Here is a 24,541-nt window from a genome sequence, read left to right as displayed (position 1 = left end):
AAGTCTAATCCAACCACGAAGCCTGTGAGAGATAGCAGGAGGCTGTGTCACTGGGCTAGGACCCCATCTAGGCAGAACGTGCTGCCCGACCCTACCAGTAACTCGCAGAGTGACTGCCTGCCCTTTGCAGTGCTGCTCCAGCGTTTGCAGGACTGCTGCACGCACGGGGACTAATGCCACAGCCCTCACTCACACAAATCACTTGATCATATTCCTTCATACGGTTTTCCCTGCTCCCTGGGAGGCTGTCTAGGGTACGCTCAGACACTATACCAGTCCCTGCAGAGTCTCTTACTGGTAGTGTTCACACAGTGACATCTGGTTTTATAAACCAAAATAGAGTACTCGGGTTGGCGGAGGGGTGTGTGTGGTTGGCCCTTTTTCACCTCTAAGATGTGAAATGTGCCTAATGTCCTACCTTGTTATTTGAACCATAAGTGACACCCCCACTTATCACATGCATGCAGAGAGTAAAGGGTGGTACTCACAGTGCAACAATGTGACTTTATCATTTTATCATTCAATTTCAGATGGAATGGGAACATGTGAATGCAGAAAAGATATAAAGAGAAAAGATGCTAATCATTCCAGAATAGCTGGGACACTTCAGACAAACACTTGGCTAGAGAGAACATTTTCTGCTGGCTTATCTTTTGCTTCTGGAGCTGGGGAGGCGGGCTGAGAAAGAACGCTCATGAGAGAACCAGGCGTGCTGCAAAGTGACAGCTTGCCAGAACAGGAGCACCATCCATTTTAATAACCATTTGGCTCAATCTGAAAACTAACCAACCAGACCAACCTGACACTAACAAGAACAAGCTCTTTTTACTGCAAGCAATTGTGAATTCATGCCCACGGCTGGATGTCCTCTTCAAGGCAAAGGGGAGTTTTGTCTTGGTAAAAATTTCAAAGCTACTTACTATAGCTGGTATCTGAAAATCGAGGAACATCAAAGAGGGGTACCCAGCCCCACAGCCTCGACTTAAAGGCAAATTCTCTGCCATGAGGAATCATCCTGAAGCCAATGCATAAGCAGGGCTTCCTGGGGGATTTATACAGCGCTTAAAAGAGAGAAGTGGGTACTTGTGCCTAGGAAAAGATCAGGCACATGATGGCTGCGCAGGAATTTGTGCTTAATTATAAAGTGCAAATGCACTCCCTGAGTCAGTCCTGCAATTTCTGAAGCGCAAGCCCAGCCCCACACTCGGGAGGAGCCAGGAGATGATCCCGCATTGCGTCCCTCCTTTCTCTGGGAGGCAGATCTTCAGTGGACACCTCTTGTGCAGGGCAGAGGAGGAGGAGACGTCCTCATGCATCCTCTCCCCAGGTGCCCTATAAGCAGAGCAGGACTGGCACAGGGACTGTCTGCACCAAGGGAAGAGTAGCATTGATCACAGGTTCTTTGCCCTTTATAAAACAGCATGTAAGATCTGGAGAAGGCTGATAATATGGTGTTCTAAACTGTTGTCAGAGGCATAAACCATTCCAGCCTCATCCAGCATGTAATTAGGCTGCTGTCACTTGCAGGAGATATCCCATAATGGCGCTTTATCCTAGGCAGCCCCTGTGAGGCGCAGATTGCTCCTGGGCCTCAGCGTGCCAGCTCAGCCGCCCTGCCTGTTCTGTCACTGTGGGCTGCTGTTCCCAGACTCAGCGAAAGGACTGCTAGGGAAGGACAGGGGGCTGCTTCTGAGGTATGTTGTAAAACAGAAGCTAATTTAAAAACCTGATCAAGAAACAAAATGTGGATGACTGCAGAGACTGAGGAGAGACTATCAACGTAAGGACAGTGTAGTGTCCCCATCTTCGGGGAGGACATGATACCCCTGGCTTGACAGCAAGATCACTGAGATACAAGCACACTCCCCTCCTTGCCTCAGCAGCTCCACGGGAGAACCTGGTGCACCTCACATCTCACAGTGCTCAGTCTTGTTCTCACTTCCTTTCACCAAGAGAAAAAATCCATCATGTAACATCACAGCCGGGAGGGGGAACGAATGAAAGTAATAGCTATGAATCAACACGCATCTCAGGCAGGAGAAATGTTTACGTTTTTTGAGTTGCTCAACAACCAGACCCTTGGTACGGTGAGCCCGGTGTGGCTGAGACCTGCAGCGACGTGTCCCTCCGTGGGGCACGCTGGGGACAGATGCCCGCAGGGAGGCGGTGTGCTAACGCTGGTCCGACACTACCGCAGCATTTCCACGCAAGCCGGTGTGGAGAGCCAGCTCCCACCGCCCAGCCCCCCCGCCCCCCACGCCGTCCGGCGTTCCCCTCTCTGCTCTCCCAAGCCGCACACCCCGCGGCCGGACTCCAAGTCCCTCTTCGCTGCCGCCTTTTACTTTTCCGGGGCAGGAAGCGTCTCCCCGCAGCCAGGCAGCACCCGGCGGCGCGCCAGCCGCTGAAGACGATACCGGTTCGCCGACGAACGCCGGCGGGCACCGCGCGGCGCGCACAGCCCCCTCCCGCCCCGCAGCCCGCCCCGCCGCGGAGCTGCGGCGCCCCCTGCTGGCCAGGCGGGGACCAGCCCCGCCGCGCCGCCGCCTTCGGGGTGACCCCCCCCACTCCCGCCCACCAAAGCCCCCCGGCAGCGACCCTCGCAGGGAACAGCAAGGATCGAGCGCTACATGCACAGCACTGTGCCCTCTCTGCCCTTTGGGAGTGGACAGAAACTTCCCGTGTAAACTTCCTTATTTTAGGAAAGAAGGAGCTTGGGTGTGTTTTGCTTAATGCATCTGCTCTCTTCAGCGCCCAAACTTTTCCTTTCCTGATGAAAATTAGAAAAAAAAATTGGCAACAAGTTTCAGCCATTAAGGGTCACATAAGATATAAACACTTTCTGCAGGTAAAATTATTTTCTGAATAACTCGATTTTCAACATATGTTCACAATAACCCACAAAATGCATTGCGAGCTTCACAGCACATTCCTATAAAGCATCATGTGTTCCCTATTTAGATCTGTAAACAGGTGTGCACTCTCCTTTCCCTTCGGGTAAAATTCCCATGTCCTATATTCCCACTTAGTTGTTTCTCTTTCCAGCTGACACTCTTTGAAGTTTGGAGGGGGGGGGGGAATCAATTCACCAGTTAGATGAACATCTCAGTAATCTTGAGATGTCTCAGGAGATTTCCATGTCATAAAAAATGTATAACAGCTCTCTGTTGGCCTTTTTTTTTTTTTAATTTAAGCTTGGCATTTTGTCGGCTGTATTTTGGGTACTTCAAAAATCAGAGTCAAAACAAATTGTAGATGAAAGATAGCGACAGAGAGGAGAAAGAAAAGAGCAAGAAAAAGAGTTAAAATAAAAACAGAGAGAAAAATACCCAACTGACTGGCTTTCCTGCTCTCACATAAATAATGGACCGCCAGTAAATAAATAAGTTACAGGGCTCAGCCAAGCCCAGGAGACTGGTGGACATGATCCTGCAAGTTTATTAGAACACAGAAACACAGCTGGAAGGAGACCTGGGAGGTCACCGAGCCTAGTCTGCTGCTATCTCCAGCAATGCCTCACTCGAGACCCCCACCGGGACCAATTTTTCTCAGCTAGGAAGATATGGAAATACCTCACCACAATCAATCCCCTGATCTGGGACTTGGACCGCTGGGTATAAGAGCAGAATTTGGTCCCCTTGCTGTACCACTGAATTACCTTCATTTCAAGGCATTCTTTATTGCACACTTCATGAAATCTCTTTTCTAGCACTTACCAGGAATTTCTAGGTTTTCCAACATTCACTTTCTCAGATTGGCCTTGAGGAAAACACAGTGGCCTACAGGACTCCTGCCAGTGCTAACAAAGATCATACAGACGTTCCCCAGAGAGAATACGTCCCTGCTGCAACAGTTCTCACATCTCAAGATAGTTACTGGGAAAAGAGTCCTTAAAAGATACCCACAAATATAATTCTTCTAGCAAGGTGTGCCCTCAGAAAGTTCCTTACAGCTTCCCAGGGTTTGGGCGGGATGCATCTCACCCAACTGTAGCTGTCTGCTGTGCAGAAACTCATTTGAATCAGCCTCTCCAAGCTCACAGATGAGAGACAGGCACTTTACAGTGTAATTTGTAATTTTGTTTCACTTAAAGCTGATAGAAATCCTTTGAGAGTGATTCACTGACTCCACTTCAGCCTCTCTCCTCTCACTCTAAAGGGAGCCTGGATGACACAGAAGGGAGCATGTGCTTCAAAGCTGCTAACTTAGGTGAGACAGATCCCAAACTTACCATTGGGTATAACTTAAATTTTGCTTGCACATTTAAGCATCCAGCAGTTGCTTTCCTTTCTGCTACACACTCTTAATGAGAATTCAGGAGCTTTCTCTGCCACACCTGAAACCTAGCGAGCCACCTTCTGCTCTCTAGCACCACTGCTAACAATCCATCCTACCCCAGTTTTCTTCATCAATACTTCTGCCTTTATGTCCTGTTGTTATTTAAAGCTTTAAGCAGGCTTGCTAATACTGATCCAACTAGATAATAATGATACCACATCAGCCAATACCACCACAATGATACCGTAAGAATGCTAGCAGTGTTCCCATATTAACTAATGATACCAGTGCTTTCCATAAAGGATGCGGGATGTAACCTGCCTATCCCAGCCCACTGATTCACAGCCTCCCTTCACTACAAGCCACCTCAAAATCAAAGAGAACACACACACACACACAGGAGGAGCAGCTCCGATCGACTGAGGAAGGCACATGCTTGCCTTCTCATAATGAAACCTTCTGCATTTTTCTGAGTAGGATGAACCTGGGGGACACCTGCTAGTCATAAAACTTGCTGGATTTCATTAGCGCAACCCCAGATGTACTTCAGAAAACCCGTTTGAGGAGTATTTCTACACAGTATATTAACTTCGCACTTCACTACAATTTAATTGCCAATAAGCACAACTGTACGTAAGTGCAGTAGGCATGTACAAGTACAGTACCTGTTCAGCAATAAATTTCAAACTCATTTATGAAATTTAGTAACATTCTCTTGTCTGTCTTACAAGTTATCTTTCAGGTTTTTAAAAATAAGAAACACAAAAGTGCATTGATTTTTCACTGTTTTGCTGTTACCATGCTTTCTGTATTTCTCCCTGGACAGGCAAATCTGATAAATACAATGGTCAGTTCCAATGTCACTTAAAGTCATTTTCTACGGAATTTCCCTTTCAGATCTCGCAGGCTAGCAGACTGCACTAGAGTGGCAATTGGTCACATGCTTTACTAATGTATTTGATTTTCTAGTGAAAAAAAATCAACACAACATAAACCTAAAGGCTGTGCAATCAAGTTCTAAGCTGGTGTAAACTAAGAACAACATCAAACCCGCTCACTACCAGCAAAGGCACAAGTCCCGACTGAACGCACACTCAGCTGACAGCAGATTTCCTGGTCCCAGGAGCAGGCACAGCTCTGCCAGTGAAACCGCAAGCTCCTCTCTGTCTCTGCCAACGATCACTGGGCCTACTGGAACGGGACTGCCCCAAAGAAAGCAGGAGAACTGGTTCCTGTGCCCATCCATGTGCTGAGACGGCACCAGAGCACCACAACAAAGCCTCTGCAGTTAATTCAGACTCCATTTAAAAAGTGTTTTTTACTGGATACCACCATATGTAGGGCAGCCAAATTACATTACTGCTGGATCCTTCCGTGTCTCCAGGACTAACCAGGGGAAAGCACAGGTGGGGACCATTGCAGGTATTCATGAAGTGCCTCTGACCTGCTGCACCTCACTGAAGGAGCAAGGCTAAGGATCCCACACATAAGAGCACAGACTGGCACCCTGACACCAACTCAGACCCTCACCTTCAGCACAGGCCAGTGGCTGCAGCTGGCCCTGCTGCCGAACACAAGTCAACCACCCTGGTAACCACCATCTTCCTGCTTTTGCACAAATGGATGAATGTGGCAGTAAATTTGGTTGTTTCTCATGTGCAGGCAAGAGTCTGAAACATAAGCTGAGCCACTGAGTATCAACCTCTACCTGTTCAGGTTGCCCTTCCAGCTGGCACAAGCCCTCTCCCATTTTCTTTGGACTTTGCAGCACCAAGCAATGAAGCTAGCATTTAAATGCCTGCGATCCTGAACATTAATCCCAATGTTTGCCCCAGCCCTGTTTCACGCATAATCCTGGGAACCCCAGTTTTTCAGAGCTCACTATAGTATATTTGCTTCTGCTGTTGTGGGACCTGTTATGGTTTGGTTGTATCTGCAGGATACAACAATACACTAGCTCTTCCATGGACCTCCTGGTCTCCACAGCAGGAGAGCTGCTTTCGCTAAAATGAACTTCAGGGTTAGAGTTGGAGTTAGAGTTAAGATTCAAGACAAGGACGATAAAACCTGTGGCTATGCCCTGACTAATGCTAGGACAAGCAGGGGACTCGGATCCTTGCTATGTAGGCAGGGTCGTGGGTTTAGCTTAGGGTCTATGGGGTATATCTAGCTAGACCTCTCTTTTTCTGTCAGTATGAGAAGGTATCTGGTATCAGTAAGGGAAAATGGCTTAATACATTAGTTCTGGGGTACTTAGGGGTCACTAATGAATCCTAGTGAGTTTAGCACTTAGTTTTGCAGCTGGAAGGGCTGAAGTGATAGACATACTCTTTGAAGGATTGCTACTCCAGAATGAAGCATGCTGTTGGCACTTCCAATGTCTTTTCATCAGTTCTGCAATGGGATCGTATCTCAAAACAGTGTGCTAAGGCCAGAGATTGGGTTTACAACAGTGTTATGGACAAGGCCAGAGGAGGTGGATCTTCTAGGAAAGGTTTTGTGTTTGTTTAGTGTGAGTTCACAAAAAAAAAAAAAAAAAAGGCAACTTATTACAGCTGCAATTGAAGTAGCAGAATTGCGCACAACAGATTTATAGATGCTCAGTCTGATGTAGGATCACATGGATGCCTACATAATGTTTCATAACATAAGTTTTGTCTTCTTCACAACATGAGAAGCCAGGTACTCAGAATCCACACATAGAGTGTTATTGATGTGAGAGTCAAGCTCTCAAATAGTTAGGAGGTGCCAGAATTTAAACTAACTGTTGCAAATCTGATTTGGTGAGTGCCAGTACTACAACAGTTTTTAGCCACATGATCACCATACTATGCTTCCTTCACATGAGCCCTGCCACAAATACACTTGCAATTCCTATATATTGTTAGAAGGCTTAATAGTGATACGCTGTATCTCCTTACATTATTACAACTTTGCAAGCCTTTGCATAAGATACTTGACAATACCAGATCTGCTAAACACTGTTCCTGAGATTCCTTATGCAGTTTTAGTATAGGCATCCGTAGCAGTGCTATGGGCCAAATTCTTGACTTTATTCAAATGGGTGTTTTAGCAGTTCAAGACATACCAAGCATTGCATTTCACCTATGCAAGAGAGTAGGATTGGTCTCATTCACTTAGTTCAAGTCAAAAAAAAGGTCTCACCTGAGGTTTTCCGAGCTGAATTCTGATTCTAGGAAACGAAGGAACTGGTCTCGTCCTACTGGGTCCTTCAGCACCTCATCCATGGAGAAACCCCATCTTTTCACACGCTGCTGACTAGGTTCTTTGCTGTTTGGAGAGAGAAGGGATAAAACAGATGGAATGTGCATTTCTGCCTGCTGTCCGAGCAGCTGCTGCTGTTTCTGCTAAGTAGCAAAGGGAGGAGGATTATCAGACAAGGAGATGGTGTTTTTTTCTCAAGATTTTGCAGAAATACAAGTTCACAAATAACAGAAGCTATGAAGAAGCTTCATAAAGAAGCTATGAACACCAGGGTCATCATTAAAGCAACTGTACTATCTGGGTGCTACATACACGGCAAAATGAGAGACACTGAATGATACAATTTTCAGAGTAATTTCTGGTAGGTTTCATGTAGAGAACAGCATACCATACTTGAATGATTATTCATTATGCACTTCCTATATATCTCCTCAAATGTACCTTGGGATCTCTTATATGTCAAGGCAGAAATTTGCCAACACTGTTTCCTGGGCCACTGGTGAGCTCCAGAGCATCTCCTTGTGTCCCACACAGTGCTGGCTGGTCACTTGGAACTGGCTTCAGATTTTCAGTTCCACATTTGCATTAAAAAAGCAGTTTCACTAAGAAGCCGTGCAGACAAGATTTCTAAAGATGATTACTGGTTTGTGGTCTTTTATTTTCCAGTGTCTCTGATTTTTGGATACCTAAGTCTTGGAAGACTAAAAACCATCTCCCTCTTCCTCTCCATGATAATCAGACTCTTATTGTGTGTCTCAGCTGGGACACTGAGATGCAGAGGCACCCAAAACCACTAACAATCTTTCTCCTAAATTATTTCATCATACAGCTCCACTTACATAAGCTGTTGTTTGAATTGCCACACATGTTGTAGAGGAGCCTGTGGGGAGAAGCAGTGCCTGGGAATCACAACGAGGATCCTGTGAGACAGTCCGCATCAGAGCGTAATCTGGTCTCACAAAGTGTTTGAAAGCTTCTGGTGTGATTGCGTCATACTATGAGACAACCATTAAAATAGAGCTCAGTTGCTCACGTTCGTGACAGTAGAGCCATTGTTAACAGTGCATATCTATTAAACTACATGTCTCGTCATGTCCACAGTGATTCCTAATCCTGGAGCCTTAGGGGACAGTGGCGATCTGTGCTGAAGACAAATAAGCCAAAGGGGTAAATAAAATGCCAGCTTTGATTTCCTCTTGGTGTAAAGCCCAAGTAAAATTGATGGGCATGTCCTCAGTGGAAGTGCAGAGCACTCGGGATGGCTCCTCCTGCACTCACCCAGGAGCCAGCAGCGCTGCAGACAAGGGCTCAGATGCCAGCCTACCTGTTAAGTGAGCCAGCTCAGACACAGGGACTTGAAAGCCACGTTTGTGTAGAGCTATGCACAAGTTAAGCTTGGGGAATTTCTTGCTGAATCCAGCGATCTGTAGCTGCTCTTCTCGCCGCTGCACAACATTCTGGCACAAGCAAAAAGGCCAAAATGCGGTCTAAAACTGAAGGCTTTCCGTGGCGTTTCCTGAGTCCTGAGTGCCATGAAGGATGAACTGTAGCGGCACAGGGATGTCCATACTCAGCAGCTGGCCTTACCATTAGAAGTGAGAGGCTCTTTGTTTTCCTGAGCAAGGGCTCTGCTCTCCTAACTGAGGAAACAGCTTTGCAGGCAACACAAGGGCTACCGCAGCTCTTGGGGATCATTTAATTATTCATGCAAGTTGCAACTAGATGCAGATGCAGTGAGCTCTCTTACAATAGAGAATAAAATGGAAATACAGAGCTGTTTGTTCTTCCATCTCCCAACACTACAACTTTTTCTTTTTCATCAGCAGGAGAATCACCTTCCTTAACTCTGAAATCACAGCAGAAGCCAAGGATTTATTAAAATTCCTATTAAGGCTGTGACATCAGGTTAATTGTATTCGTCAGGGACACTGACATCTTTTCTGGGATTTGCAGCTACCTTGACAGAGGCAGAAATAATGAATGCCTGGATTACCTTATGGGTTGGGGTGTTCCTCCAGAGAAGTACTTTGCAGGGGCTGTATCTGGTTCTAGCCCTGCTAGGAAGTATGGGGAGAATGAGAGAAACTGACTAAAAAGCAAATCCAAAATATGAAAATCATATGAGCAGGGGCAGAGATTAGGCAACTAATGTATTTCTGTGACTATCACAGAAGCAGGTGAAAATATCTTTCACATCCCAGACGCCATGTTTTTTAAGCAGGGAAATAACTTGCCTTTTTTTTCTGGAACACTGATTCACTATGAATTGGCTTTCTTAGGCTGGTAGCATCTTAAAATTTATATTATTATTGAAAAACAGGCAGGATTAGATTTGACATTCTCTTTTCAGACATTTGCTAAAGTGAAGTCCCAGTTCAGATTTGGTGCTGAACAGCAGCAGCTAAACACCAGGAGAAGCTGCTGAGCACTTGCAGTAGATAGGAGTGAGTAGTGAAGGTGATACATGGCATGGTGATTCCACTTAGACCTGCTGCAATAGCTGCTAAGCATAGTGGCAGGCAGGACAATTCTAGCCCCACGATGAAGGGTGTGGATAGCCTGTGATAGCAAGAGATGTACACACTGTCCAGACCTCCCTTGCACAAGCATTACATGGGCAAAAGATGATCTAAATTGCAGCGCTGTGTTTGTTTTCTTTGGAGAAACTCTCTGAGGCACAAGGCATTAGAGGTCCAACAGTCATTCCTCCTCTTTTTCATCTATTAGACACCATAACAGAGATAAGTCAGCTTGTTCACTAACAGGTGAGGCCCAAACTCACTTTGTCAATCTATTATAATTCTGCCCTGCCAAATCTTACACATTGTGTGTGAGCTACACTGCTCTGGCTCCTGTGCTAAATCCACCTCTGCACAGCGGGAACGGCCCCTGCCCTATAACCCATCCTATTCTGCCAGCAGCATCTTTCATGCGATCCCACGTCAGGGGCACGGCTGGAGCACTACAGCTGGAGGAGGACCAGAGAACAGACTCTCAAGGGTCAGAGATGTGCTGGAACAAGTGTCTCTTAGCAGTATCCTGTACCTGTGGACTCTTAGACGTGAGTCTGTGCACATCCTTGACAGGCATGAGAACATCTGTTACCTGACTTACAGAGTACCAGACATCAAGTCACATGGAAATCAAAGGGTTGAATAATTCACAGAAGTGATAAAGTGTAGGCTCCTGTTTAAACTTTAGCTATGTACTTGGATATCTGTAACTTTACAAGATACAACTCCCTATCCAAACAGGGCGATGAGAAGAGCATAAAAACAAAATGCCAGGACAACTCTAAACATTACTTAAAACTACCAATTCTTACCTCATTTCAATGTCCCACAATGCTGTGTCATCACTTATCCAGGGATTGGAAGGCTCAGGAGAAGTTATAAAAGGGTCGTATTCCACATACTGTTCTGTGTAGGCTATTAAACTGACAGATATAAAAAAAAAAAAAAAAAGAAGGAAAAAAAAAAAAAGAATCAGAGCCTGAATGGTCAGTCACATGTCAGAGAGGTATAACTTTTTTTTTTTATGTGCTTCTTTTTTTTTTTTGTAGGGATCAGACAGTTTCTCAGCAACCACAGGAGTCCCTTTTCCCAGGCATGGTGCATACGAGGATTTCTCTGCAAACACCCACTGCAGTGTTTTCCTCAAGCTCATCTCTGTTGAGATGCCCACAAAAAGCCTGATGAGGTAACAACTGGATTGCCATGGTAGGGCTTCCACCAGAGAGCCATGGGATGACTATGAAACGTACATCCCCCTTTTCATTTGTTGCACGTTGCTATTGCCTCTTTCTTTTTTTGGTTTTTGCAGACTTTTGCATCCAGTTAACTTTATACATTATGAGTAACTCATCTAAATAGGGTCATGTGCTGTAGCTAAGAATATACATAAATCGTTGAAGGATCACAGTCCTGCACATCAAAGCTTCAGGCTATAGATCATTTTTTGATACATTGGTATACCATTTTGTTTAATCGCACCATTGTAAAATACTTCAACAGTAGTTTATGATAATTAACTTAGGATGTAGTAAATGATATGCATGTTGAAAAAACACCTGGCCTTTATACTGGCTTGCTTCATGATGAGTCAGATAAGACATAGCCCCTAATCCTCACTAGGATGAGATTCAAAGAGTTTCCTGGGAAAAGGACTGTGTGCCTGCTTGCATAAGTGATTCAGGAATTCCACTGAGGTTGGGGCTAGGGGGGCATTTTTACAAAAGAAAGACAGCATATATGAAGTAAATCAAAAGAAATCTGTCCTAGTCTATATTAGAAGTACTCTAGGGCACTTTTAAATTTTTTTTGCCTAAGTCTGCCAAGTAATTAACTTAGTTAATTGAGTCTCATCGTACTGAACAACTAATCTGCTTGCACTGTGACTGTCCATGCTAAACTTTACCTCTGGTCTTCCACACTTTAAAAAAGGCAGGAAAATGAAAAGACCCTGTGAAACAAAGGGTCACAAAAGGCAGAAAGTTTCCCTGACCTGTTCTACAGTAATTATTTCTTTTTGTTTGTCCTAGCTCTTATCATGAGGCATTAAAATCATACACTTTTGTAACCACAGCAGGTTCCCATTGCCCCTCAGGGCACTCAGGGCTGTCTCATCTCATTTCATTAATTACATTTCATGACTGCTGCAGGTCAAGGGTTGCAGGAGGGTGCAGCGTCCAATTTCAGAGAGCAGCAGCAATCCCTGAGACATCAATGAGAGATAGAGTTGGTTTAAAAAAAAAACAAACAACAACAAAAAGGATCAATCAGAAGATATCTGCTGTGAAACTTGAATTGCTCCTAATAAAATAATAAGAAGGCATTGGAGGTACTAGTACAAGTCCTAGCAAAAAGTAAAAGTAAATTAAATGAAACAAGGGGCAACTGCTAACCACATTTTGCTGATTCAGTATAACAACAGCAGAAGAATCATTGTCTCATTGTCTAAAGGTGGCTACAGGCAGGGCACTCCTAAAAGGGTATCAAATTCTGTCAAAATGCAAACCTGGAGTTCTGGTGTTTCAGGTGATGCACTGTAATTCTGCTAGAAAAGGTGGTGGGAAGAGTTAACTGAAGGCTGCAGAGCTTCCCTTGAGAGCCTGACTGTCTTGCAGTCAGGGGACCCAGCTGAGCCTTCTCAGTAACTTTGAGGAGCTGAGAGAATAGCACAGATTTCTGACACATTTTCATCTAGGGAGCTGAGATTGCTTCTGGTAGGAAGATGCTTTGGTTTTCCCCAGCCATTTCTGTACTGGGATTGCACCAACACTGCATCATGTAGTTAGGAAAAAGAGTAGGTAAAATATATTGACAGTTTTGCTCAACAGTCCTCAAATGTCATTGCCAAATCCTAAACCTGACAATGTGCAGGTCCCAAGTGGGGAGAAAGGATGTGGAAGAAAGGAGAAGAAAACCAATTCCAAGGTGCCTGGAGCAGCTGAAGGATGGCAGCTCCCACAGTTGGTGCAGATCTGCTCCAGAAAGGGGAAACAAGGAGGAGGAGGAAGCAAATCTTTTATAGTGGATATTTATTTCACAGGAGCTGGGGATAATCTTTTGAGAGTCTTTCCATTCCTCTTCTGCTGGACAAGGGTTATCCCACAGAATAGTGGGATATGTACGTGACTGGTCGACCATTATTAAAATAATTTATATCCTATTTCTATTACAGATTAGACAGCAGCTTGTCTCCCCCACTGCCTCCTGTGTTATTTGCTCCTTGTGACTTCCCTCGGCCTGCCTGAAAGTGCCTTTGTGCTCCACTGAAAAAAAATGGCAGGCGGTGCCGCTCTCAGGCTTGGCTGTCGAAAGGACCGTGCTGAGAAGTCATCTCCTGCATCCTGATCTGTCAAACTGTCACTTAAACTAGTCCCAAAAGCAGCACCCAGCCTGAAAAGTGACTTGCTAATAATGGCACCTCGTTACACAGAAGATTTGTTCATAGAGTTTGTATTCAGCGTTTTACATCAGGCTTTCAGGCTGCATAGGTTTTTATTTCAGGCAATCACTCAGCTCAGGTCATCCACATTCATTCTTCCTCACCTATTCCCATCCCTGCCAAGCCACTGGACCCATCAGCTTCTCTTGCTTCCCTCCTGCCTCCTCCGTGATGCTCCACATCCAGGCCACTCTCTCTGCACCAAGCCCGGGGACCCTCCAGCAACGCGGCCACCCAAAGCCATCACATAACCAAACGCTTCTTCCCAAGATATAAAATGATTTTCATTCTTTGTAACTTCAAAACAAAATTTTCTAAACAGGAGAAAAGAACTTTTTGATTGTTCTCATTTTAGTTGCTTTTCTCCTAGTTATCAACTCGTACAGGTTTTGATACCAACATTTTTTTCAATTTTTCACCTACTTTTTCTCAGTGGCAGAAGAGCAAGTGCAGCAGTGTCAGTGGTCAGCAGACAGGCAGCATGGCTAGGTAAGGAGGGGGAAGGACTGATGCACAGAAAGATTGATGACCAGCTTTTGTGTGTTCCTACCCACTCCCTGTTTCTGGAAATTCCAAACTGGAGATGAGGAAAGAATGGAAAATCACACGAACAGGGTCACTCACCTTTCTGCTACTTTGGACATCTTTAAACAATGTCTCTCTATCTGCATGTTCAGAAAAGTTATCTGAGGAGAGAGATGACAAGGACATTAACAATCGAGCAGCTCTACCGCATGCATTGATCATATCCCAACATGCTATTGATTTCTCTTTCCAAACAGCTTGAAAGTACCTCAGAAGAAATGGGACCCTTCCCTAGGTATTAGAAGAAGCTTATTAACTGCCTCCAACAGGAATCTCCATTTCCTACGGTAAAGACCCAGGGGAAGCTTCAGAAGACATAATTAAAAGTAGGAAAGGCACATATTTGGGGTCGAGGTTCCTAGACTACTCAGGGTGCAATGCGATCGCACTCCTCTCTTCCATTTCTCTAACTGACTGGCATCACACCAACAGCAGTTTTATAGCACGTGCACTCTGCTATGAACAAGTTCTTCACAGTACTCTGCAGCCTATGTTGGCTATGATAGAAAAAGCTCAAGAAATTTAGTGGTCAGATTTAGTTCAGAAGACCACCCTAAAACTGGCTGCCTAAGAAATAGGTTTAAAGTTGCCTTTATTAAAATGCTGACCTAGCAATTCCTGCCTGTACTTCAGTGAGTACTGCTTGTCGCAGGAAAGTAATTTTGAGGGCGAGCTCCCTGTGCTGGGGGCAAAGATGTTAAAGTTGGTTGGCCATTCTTTGGAGTGACTGTGCAAATAACTTTTTCCTAGTTCCCTAAAAGCTCTGACTGTACAGTCTAAGAGTCAAGAGGTGCCTTTCCTCACCACTCGCCCCCAGCCTGTGTTCCAGTATGCTGGTTTCTTCCCTAGCCTTTGGCACTGCTCACTTTCCAGACACCCTTAGTGAATTGGAAATTAACCTGTCTATTGTTCCACAGACAGAACAATAGCAGATTCAAAGGTTAGTATTACTCATAATATATATTATCATGCAACTGCACTGCTCAATTAAAAAAATATTTTAAAAATCATAGAATGGTTTGGGTTGGAATGGACCTTTAAAGGTCATCTAGTCCAACCCTCCTGCAAGAAGCAGGGACTTCAAATACTTTAAATACTTACTATTTTACATAAAGTATGTGAGGATCAAGGACAGGTAAAGAATACAATTGGTTTTCCTGATATCTCAATAACTGTAAATGTCTTCCCCCCCCAGATAACAGTTGTCAGAAGATTTGCCATCTACTTACTTGTTTCCGGAAATCCTCTTTTGTAGTTTTGCGTACAGGTTGGGAGGGCACATGTACAGGGCTTTGAGGCTGAGACTCCTCTGTAACCCCGTATACTGACTGTGAGGAAGCAATAAACAAACAAAAGAGATTACGGCATTTTTCTCTGTTATGCAATCAGGAAAAGTGCAGTATGTAAAGCAGCAAGGTAACAAGCCAACAATTTCCTGCTGTTTATATCCAGACAGGTCAATAATCATTCAGCCTGGAGCAAAACTTACAGATCAGACCGTGCTTGCAGATGCCTGCACTTGGAAGGTCTGCAGGCACATTAAGAACAGAGTTTATTTTAAATGTTTAAATGCAGTTGATAATTTTTAGGAGCTCTGAAGGCTGTGTGTGTCAATGCTTGCAGGATGAACACTGGGAGTGGCCATTGTGGTGAACCAAGCGGAGAAAGAAAAGACTGGAACCTAATCCTATGCCATTTTCTATAACTTAGTTTAATTTCTTGTTGTAAAACTACATGTTGAAGAAAGAGCTTAACCAGCTGTCAATGGGTTGAGTTCATGTGAACCTCTCTAAACAAAAACCTGCAGATTGACTTGTAGCCATTTAATTTCAGGACAGAGACCTGCTCTGAAAGTAGTGTCAGCTACCCTTTCATTTTGTGCTTTTGGTTTTTATTTAACATTCATAAGAGTCATGTGAATAGCTCTGCTGCTACTCAACTACCAATTCAGTTCAGGAGTCTGGTGTCACCTCGAAAACAGGTAACAAGTGATAGGACAAGAGGAAACAGCCACAAGTTGCACCGGGGGAGGTTTAGATGGAATATTAGGAAAAAAGTCTTCACTGAAAGGGTTGTCAAGCACTGGAACAGGTTGCTCAAGGAAGCGGCTGAGCCACCATCCCTGGAGGTATTTAAAAGACCTGTAGATGTGGAGCCTAGGGACATGGTTGAGTAGTGGACTTGGCCGTGTTAGGTTTATGGATGGACTCTATGATCTTAAGGGTCTTTTCCAACCTATACAATTCTATATTCACAGAAGAGCTAAAACTTGCTGTAAGTCAAAGACACCCAAGTTGCTAATGATCCAGTCTTTGAAATGATTAAGGTAGGTAACCAGCTCTGAAAAATCCATGCCCAAATAATTTCTGAAAATAGGACCTAGGCACTTTTGCCAATTGCTTTTAATTTTATGGGAGTGGAAAGCCAGCAGATACCTGGGACACAGAGCTCCTTAATACCCTTCTCAGCTCTACTCATCACTCAGTCTGCACTGCTCTGCTGGTAAAACAGGAATAGTGAAGTCACCAAATAGATCAAAACAGAAGTGATATTTGCAAAACGCTTTTTTTTGGTTCCTATTCGGTAAGCCTAATATACTGTAGGTGTCAAGTGTGATTTGCATTAAACTCCCCCCCCACCTCCAAACAAAAAAAAAACCAACCCCACACAACCAAAGTCAGAAACTCAAACTGACCTTTTTCACCTTCTGGGGGTTTTTCATACGACGACACTTTCTAATGTCCATTTCTGTGGTGTTCACACAGCCTGGCTGAAAAGAGATGGTAATCATATTACTCCTCTGTTTACAATCCACATGCTACCTTACCTTTCTAAAATAAACAATTAAATCTTGTTCAAAATTCTTTCCTGAAGTGTGTCCCCCATAAATTATCCTAGCTAAACAAGAGACTGCATATACCCAAAGTTGGCCTCTCAGCATCCAATTCATTTACTCATAACTTTGGCACCAAAAGGAAATATCTCAGCTAAGAGGAAAGTTTTTTCTAGGAAGTCTGAGCCAAACTGGGTAAGCTGCTGTTCTTTCATATGCACCATAAATAATCTTCCAAACTTCACATTTATCATATATTTCCAAATCAATAGTTCCATGCATGCACAAACCTAGAATGTCTAAAATAATCTTGTAGACAATTGGTGTGTTTTGAACTGCAAGGAAAATCCGCGTGGTGTAAAGGCAATGTCTTTATGCAATACATGGCAGAGTGTTTACTAGTATTAAAACTTTCCTGTCAAAACCTGGAAAGTCGCATAATTCAAAAAGAGGTTTACCACAGGCCTGTGCACATCCCAGAATGCTCTTTCCTGGCTGTCCAAAATCTTTCTTTCTGTTTTATCCTTTTTTCTGTCGATCCTGAAAACAAAAACATAAACATATGAGTCAATGTACAAGTAATGCTTTCTTCTTTGTTACAATTCCTAGCTGGGCTTTTTAACCTCATGATAAAAAAATTTCAGAAATCCACTTTTTTGTACAGCCATGTCATACTTCTGCTTGCAAGGCCATGTGCCATGAACAAAATATCACCGGTGTTTACTCCAATACGTGTCAAAAGAGATTTTCCTATTAAGGTGGAAAATTTAGTTTAACATCTGTTTTTTCATCTGGAGAGGAAAACAACCTTTCCCGATACTTTGTTCCCAGACTCTGACTTGGCAGGCTGGGAAAGTTCATGTTTGGTTTTGGCTTTGTCAGGAGACCCACCAGGACCTCTTTACTCCAGGTGAAGCTCTCAGCCAGTGCTGGACAGAGATCCACATCAGGACGCCCCGTTGCACCCTGGTGTCCCAGCATGACCGCTGGCATGACCACAGATTGCAAAGGGGCAGCTGTCCCAGGCACATCCAACAGCAACAGCATGGGCGGCACTTGGGGCCACCCTCCTTAGGGGTTTCAACAGACTGGCTCTGTCCTCCATCTCGGTGTTGAAGAGTGAGGGGTGACAGCATGGGCAGCTGGAGCAGGGCTTGCTGCATGGCCCTGTGCAAGCCAGTGCTCACCCAAGAGACACGCGACTGGGCCAGCACAACTGTAAGTTGGTAATTTCAGCCCTGATGCAGCCATTGAGTCAACGCACTCAAAGCACACATGACAAAGGTGACCGGAGGTTGTTCAAAACAACTGTTCCCCTGTCTCTCAGCAGCATTAAGCAATTTGCTTCTGGTGCCTCACTTCTGTGCTCAGCTCTACACATGAGCACAAAGTCACCATGGGCTGGCAAGATCTACCTGCGGAGAGACTGGGTGAGGTGCAGGGAAGGAGGAGCCGCCTTTGCCTTCAGAGCAAGATTGAAAAATTGACAGCATCTCTGTGCTGGGTTTCTCCACTGCCACCACCTGGGAAAATCAAAGCAGTGAGGGGAAAAAAAACACACCAGCTGGGATTTCTGACCATCAGGTTCTCTCCACTCTGATTTTTCTTTTGGAGGGGCAGTGATCCTCGGCTATGTCTGTGCTAGAAAAGGGATTAGGAAATAGGAGACTGAAGCTGAAGCTTCTGAACACCCCTCCCCACAAAAAGCCTGAGTACTCCACAGTTTGGTATCACTCTCTGAATATCCTCCCTGTAGGGCTGAGACAAAAAACAGCTCTGCACCAGCTCTGTCCCTGCACAAAGACAGAGCAGGACCAGACAGCAGTTGCTGTACTGCGCTGCGGAGCAAACGCAGATACCCAGCCCAAAACTTCTTTTTCTGACCAAGCCCTTCATGCCTGGCCAAAGGGGAAGGTGAAGTCTTTGGCCAACCTCACACCACACACGGACTGGAGGGACTTTTCAGAGACTCCATGAACTGTCTTCACAGGTGCTTTGTGCTGAACCGAGGTTCTTGGTTCACATTCCCAAACTTACTGATAATTCAGTATTTCACATTTTAAACTATCAAGACACAACATAATTAGATGCTCTGTGGTTGCAGGTTTTGAGCAATGTAGGTACAGCAATGAAAATTATGTGTGCAAACAAAGACATGGAAGGCAGAGCAGAACTTGATAAGCAGAAAGAATGTTTTCACATATTTATGGTTTGCTTTCCTTTTTAGTTAATCCAAGACTATGAATTATACTGTGAATTCCAACCCTGCCTTATTAGAAACCTGGAGACCGAACCATCACATGAACTGAGAACCAAGAAGCTGAAATAGTTGCTAAAAAAACCCCAAACCTTAAGTTCACTGTTATGGTCAAAGAAAACTGAATGGAGAAAAGATTAATAAAAGCAACAGTGATCACATCAAGAATCTGATATTTACATTTCTTTCTTACATAATAATTGTATGCTGTGGAGAGAATGCAGAATTTTGTTTTGACTTAGATTTTTTTTTTTTTAAATCTTGGCAATAAACTTTTAAGTAACTGAAAGTACAATTGCTATCTTAACTTCTAATTTTCTCTTCCAAACAGAACATTGGTATTCCAGTCGGAAAAAAAAATCCCTTAATTACCTTGTAAATTAAAGGATAATTACTATGTACTTAAATAGTACATAATTACAATGTTATTAAGCAAAGAATTAATCAAAATTCCAAAGAGTTAATCAAAGATAGAGACATATACCTCAGCCACACCCTCAAGAAATGATGTTCCTTAACTTTTTAGCATCTAATGCTGAAAGTGCAAATTCCTTCTAGTGTCAGTGACTGTCAGTACTGGTGTTCTCATACACCATTTTCACCAGCCTTTCCATTTTAGAGGTGACAACTACAAAACACACATGGAGGCGTTTATGCACTACCTTGTAGACACTACAAACCCTGGACCATACCCATTTTGCAACAATAATGAAAACACACTCAAAACACTAAGAGTCTTAAAATTGTTTTCACAAGGGAAGATGGGAAAACAATTTAGATTTCAATTATGAGCAGGGCATAGGAAAAACCCAAATACTAAATCTGAGTAAGTTTTCTATAAGTGATACTCAACTCTCCTCTCTAATTTAGCAGCACAAGTCGGCGAACACAGGCTCAGGAGCTCCTGACCAATGTTTCTATGTACAGATAATTAAATCCATCTTTCAGATTCTGATACAAACCTTCAGAATTGGCTCTCTATTGTTTCTAATCTGTTGGTAATTAAAATTCACCAAAACCTGAGCTTAGTTACAGTAAAGACTTTTACAGAGAAGTTTTATCTGCACAGAATCCCCTTCCCTTCACAGCTCTAAATACTGGTACAATTTAGTGCTCCAGGATTACTCACTTCACTTGGGCCTCAGCTTGCATGAAGATGAATTCCCACTTTCTTGCAAATGCTCTCTGAAGTCTTGCTAAGTTTTCCTGACAAAAGATGAAAATAGTGAGAACAATTAATCCCTGTAATTATAACAACTGCTTAAGAGCACAGTTAGCACTGCAGGTGTTTGTTTTATTTTATTTTATTTTTAAGCTGAAAAACTCAAGATATAGAAGTCAGTGCTGGTTTCAGGTGAACTATCTTGCAGGCAAAGCAGGGTTGCAACACATCCTTTGGGGCTGCAGCCCCATAGCTGCAGCCAAGAGGGCCCTGTAAGGGAGAAGTAATGGACTGGGATGAAGACAGCCTGAACTCTGCTATGAAAATAATGATGGACTTGTTCCCAAAAGGTAACACTGAGAAGCTCTGTGAAGCTGATGGCTTTCATTTCTGATAGCAGATGGCTGCCACCTGCATGTTTCTCTCTCATCCCCACTTTCCCTTCCTCCCCTCACTGCTCTCTTTTCCTCAGGCTTTTGCTAAGATGCAAAGCCCGAGCATCCCTTGCTTTGCTCAGTCCTGGTCACCACTGAGAGCATTATGCAGCTGCACAGCACTGAAGGCTGGGGATTGCCAGGATGATTCATAAAAGGAAATAGCTTGTTTGTCTGAACAATGAATGTCGCTTACTGCAAAGACTGAGTCCAGATGCAGCCTTTCTCTACAACTAAAGAGCTCTGGTCTAGACCCACTATAGAGAGTGTTGTGGTCTGAATGTTTGGAGGTGGATGTGACTTCATCCCAGCTCAAGGTCAAACTCAGGACATGGTCAGAATTTCAGGCTCAAATGGCACCCCAAAGTCATATATTCATACCCAACCTGACAAGGAGGCCTATGAGACCACTAACCTGATGCTCTTCTCCACTACAGCTGGTTCAACAGTTGCAAATTTTCATTGAAATTAACACTATTAGTTCTACTGCTGTTCTTTTTATACCTGTTCCCTGTATTTCAAGAAAGTGCTTACGTGCATGAATTTCAACACTAGAAGAAATCTTCCTATTATTCAGTTTAAATTCTTGTATAACACAAGGCATAAAGCTTGGCCGTGTTACCACCAAGTCCATGTAAGGGTTTCAGTCTGTATACACGGAAGAAAACAGTTAAGCAAATGATTTACAGCTGTGCTGAACTGCAATGATTTCCTCAACTGTTGCTATAAGGAAGAACTACTTGTAATTATCTGCAAAACCTTTTTTTTTCCCTGGGTTTCTTTTTTAAATCTTATTTTAAATTATGTTCACATGTGCCCTCTGGAGTAAATACACTGATGCCAATGAAACATGACCAATTGAAGCAATATTTGAATCGTGCTTATGTTTGGCCAATTATAAACAAAATTGAATGCAATGATGCAAGCTTAATCATTATCATCAAGACCCCTGCTCTACCAGTATAAATGAGGGGTGGGAGGCTGTCTATGAATACTCCAAGCAGAACTTAAAAATGAGAAGATGTCCCCTGAGATGCTTTGTAGAGATTGTCTTTGGAAACTCCAGGTCAGTGCCGAGGCTTACGGAGAAGCATTCTCATACTACTTCTCAAAAAAATGTGCATTAAATATACAGAGCTCCTTCCCACTCCTCAGCTCTCCTTCCTCTCAGCTTACATCTCCATTGCTGGATCTGCTTCAGCTCCCATAATGACTAGGAAAAGTCGGTGCCATTCTTATCTGATTGTCTCTAATTAAGAGAGCAAAGTTTGAATGCAGAAGCAAGCTCTAATTGTGCAATGCAATATTCACAAGAAAAATGAGAGACTGCCAAGATCTAATTATTTGCCATCACCGGAGCATTGCTACTCTCAGTAGACAACGGTGTGCAAAAGTACTTAGCCATAGCCTTGCTGTATGTGTGTGGGAGTGTGGGAGTATGTGTGCTGCTGAACAGCCTTTTGTTGCTTTATGATAGATCTTTAGAGCACTTACAGTTAATTGGTTGGCTGTGAGCAATTTTAATGGTTTTAATAATGAAATCAACAATATGCAGAAGAGAAAACTCAGCAAAAGTATATGTAAGTACATGCAGATTATTATATTCCTTCCTTCATGCCTGTACTTCAAGACTAGAACTCTTGGGAACTCTGAATACATTTCTAGGGTGGACGAGATAAGTGGCAATTTTTGCATGCTCTTCACTGAAAAGACCAAAAGGCATATATGTACAACCATGTGCACAAAAGTCTCAAAATGTAGAAGGTAAGGAAGAAAGAAAAGGTCCATTCTTGGAAAAAAACCCTAAAATATATGTAATATAAATGTTTTCATTGTAATAAACATGAACACAGAAGTCCACTAGAACTAGCTTGGTAAAAGAACCCTCCAACGAAAAACTCCACATTTGAAATTCAGCTGTTACACTGTTGAGCTAGTAAACAAACAACAACAAAAAAGTCAACATGATAGAAAGAGAAGTTCAGCTGGACAGAGCATTACAACTGCTGGCATTAAAAAAAACTCATACCAGCCCTGCTCCTCCTGCCTCCATCTTCCCACTCCTCTCTACACAAACCCTGCACAATCTGAAGTCAAGGTTGGGGATATTTTTATAGATAATAATTTCATAACAGAAAAGATGCCCTGAATAAGCTTGAGTAATAATTTTTATACTGCATATTGAAAACAGTCCAAGTCTAATATCTGAAAACCTTTTAAGGTCCATAACTAGATGGGTCATCAGCAATTTAATTGCCCAATAATGCCCCTGAAAGCCATCATTTTCATGTGTTAATATCTGCTATATAAACCAGGAACTGTTAACTGGGAAGAGGAAACCAATGTAAACTTCTGTGTAATTTCTCCAGTCTTAGAGGGCTGGCTACACAGCAGATGCTTTAATTTAAGAAGTTGCAAAGCCAAGGACATTCCCTAGTCACGTTCGTGATGTTGTCTCCAGATCAACCTCCACACAATTCTGACAACTGAAAAAAAGACACGGCAAAGACTGACCCCAAAGCACAAAATGGCAGCATTCAATTGGCAAGCAAAGCTCTCCCCGCACCCCCCAGTTTTAAACTCTAGCAGCTGTGTACCTACGGCTTCATAATCCGCCAACTCCAGCCTAGCTTTATTCTGCATGGTCCGTTTGCAGAGATAGATGGCTAAAGGGAGAAACAGAACAGAAAACAATTACAGACAGATTATTAGTACTAGATCTTAAAAAAAGAAAAAAGTGGTCCATGCACTGTTTGTTCTCATCAGAAAGCAACACAAGGGCAAGGAATGAGAGGGCTGAATACCTAGCAGATATTACTCACTAGCAATCTCAGAGGCATCTGGGACATCTCATTTAAAAGTGCTGAGAGGAGATGCCAGGAACTAACAAGATGTCTGAGAAAGGCTCAATTGCTTCTGGGGCTGGTAAAAGATTCAGCGTTAGCAACCTGTTCCCCTCAGCACTTTGGGGATATGCCTGTCAAAGTGAGTAGCCCTGCACTTCTTTTCCCCTCTTGTTTAAAAAAAAAAAAAAAAAAAAAAAATCAGGATATTGAAATGAAAACATCTTAAATCAATGATCTGAGCATTTTTTTCGTATGCTTCATCCACTTATTCTACACGTTTCAAATAGATAAGAAAAGCCTTCTCACATTTCACCATAGGCAAACACTGCAGAAATTGATGTGGTTTGGGATTCTGAGGGTCACAATGAGCCCAGTGTGTGACATCAAACCAGTCCCAGGCTGCCTTCTGGGAAAGCCACAGCTGGACTGCTAGCTCATCCCATTTCCATCGCAGGCTGAAACATAAGGTCCCCAGCACACTTTGGGTATACTATCAGGTCTGAACTATGTAAGAGATGTCCAGTGCTCTCATTTTGGGATGGATTTAGACGTGAATTTTATAGGTTCCTTGTGTTTTGCCCTCTCTCATGCTGCAGGGCCAGGTACTTAGTGTACAACAGCATACCAAACTGGAGCAGAGCAGAAGGCAAAGCATCATCTGCATAAAACTGCAATAAATCTCTGTCAGAAAATGTCGTCTTTTCTTTGAAAACCATGGGGTTTTGGTTTCCTGAGAAATACAATTTTCTGACACTTCCATAAATATTTTCCATTGGAAACTTATTCTTCTATTCAAAAATACATGTGAAAAACAGTGCTACCAGTGCTATCTAATTCTGTTCTAGGCTATTCCTATAATTCTAATTTTCACATATCGAGCCAGTATTATGTATGGTAACTAGAGCTGATCAGATAATGTATATTTATACGTATACATCTCAAGAGCAGTTTCATCTGTAAAACATTTAGAATGCC

At 43.3% G+C, this 24,541-nt stretch overlaps 1 protein-coding gene across 1 annotated transcript in view; it reads right to left on the bottom strand.

Moving 5' to 3' along the window:
- RGS6 (regulator of G protein signaling 6) overlaps positions 1-24,541 on the bottom strand; it is a 103,279-nt gene that overhangs the window by 38,615 nt on the left and 40,123 nt on the right. The window contains 8 exon segments of the mRNA XM_086748871.1: positions 7,441-7,566; positions 10,826-10,936; positions 14,074-14,135; positions 15,264-15,362; positions 16,730-16,804; positions 17,326-17,407; positions 20,254-20,330; positions 23,322-23,386. Of these exon segments, the coding sequence (XP_086604997.1) occupies positions 7,441-7,566; positions 10,826-10,936; positions 14,074-14,135; positions 15,264-15,362; positions 16,730-16,804; positions 17,326-17,407; positions 20,254-20,330; positions 23,322-23,386 (697 nt within the window).

Source organism: Chlamydotis macqueenii, chromosome 5 (assembly GCF_036417535.1).
Source record: "Chlamydotis macqueenii isolate bChlMac1 chromosome 5, bChlMac1.mat, whole genome shotgun sequence".
Taxonomy (NCBI): Eukaryota; Metazoa; Chordata; class Aves; order Otidiformes; family Otididae; genus Chlamydotis; species Chlamydotis macqueenii.
Note: the sequence above shows the minus strand (reverse complement) of the source record. Positions and strands in the feature narration are given on the sequence as shown.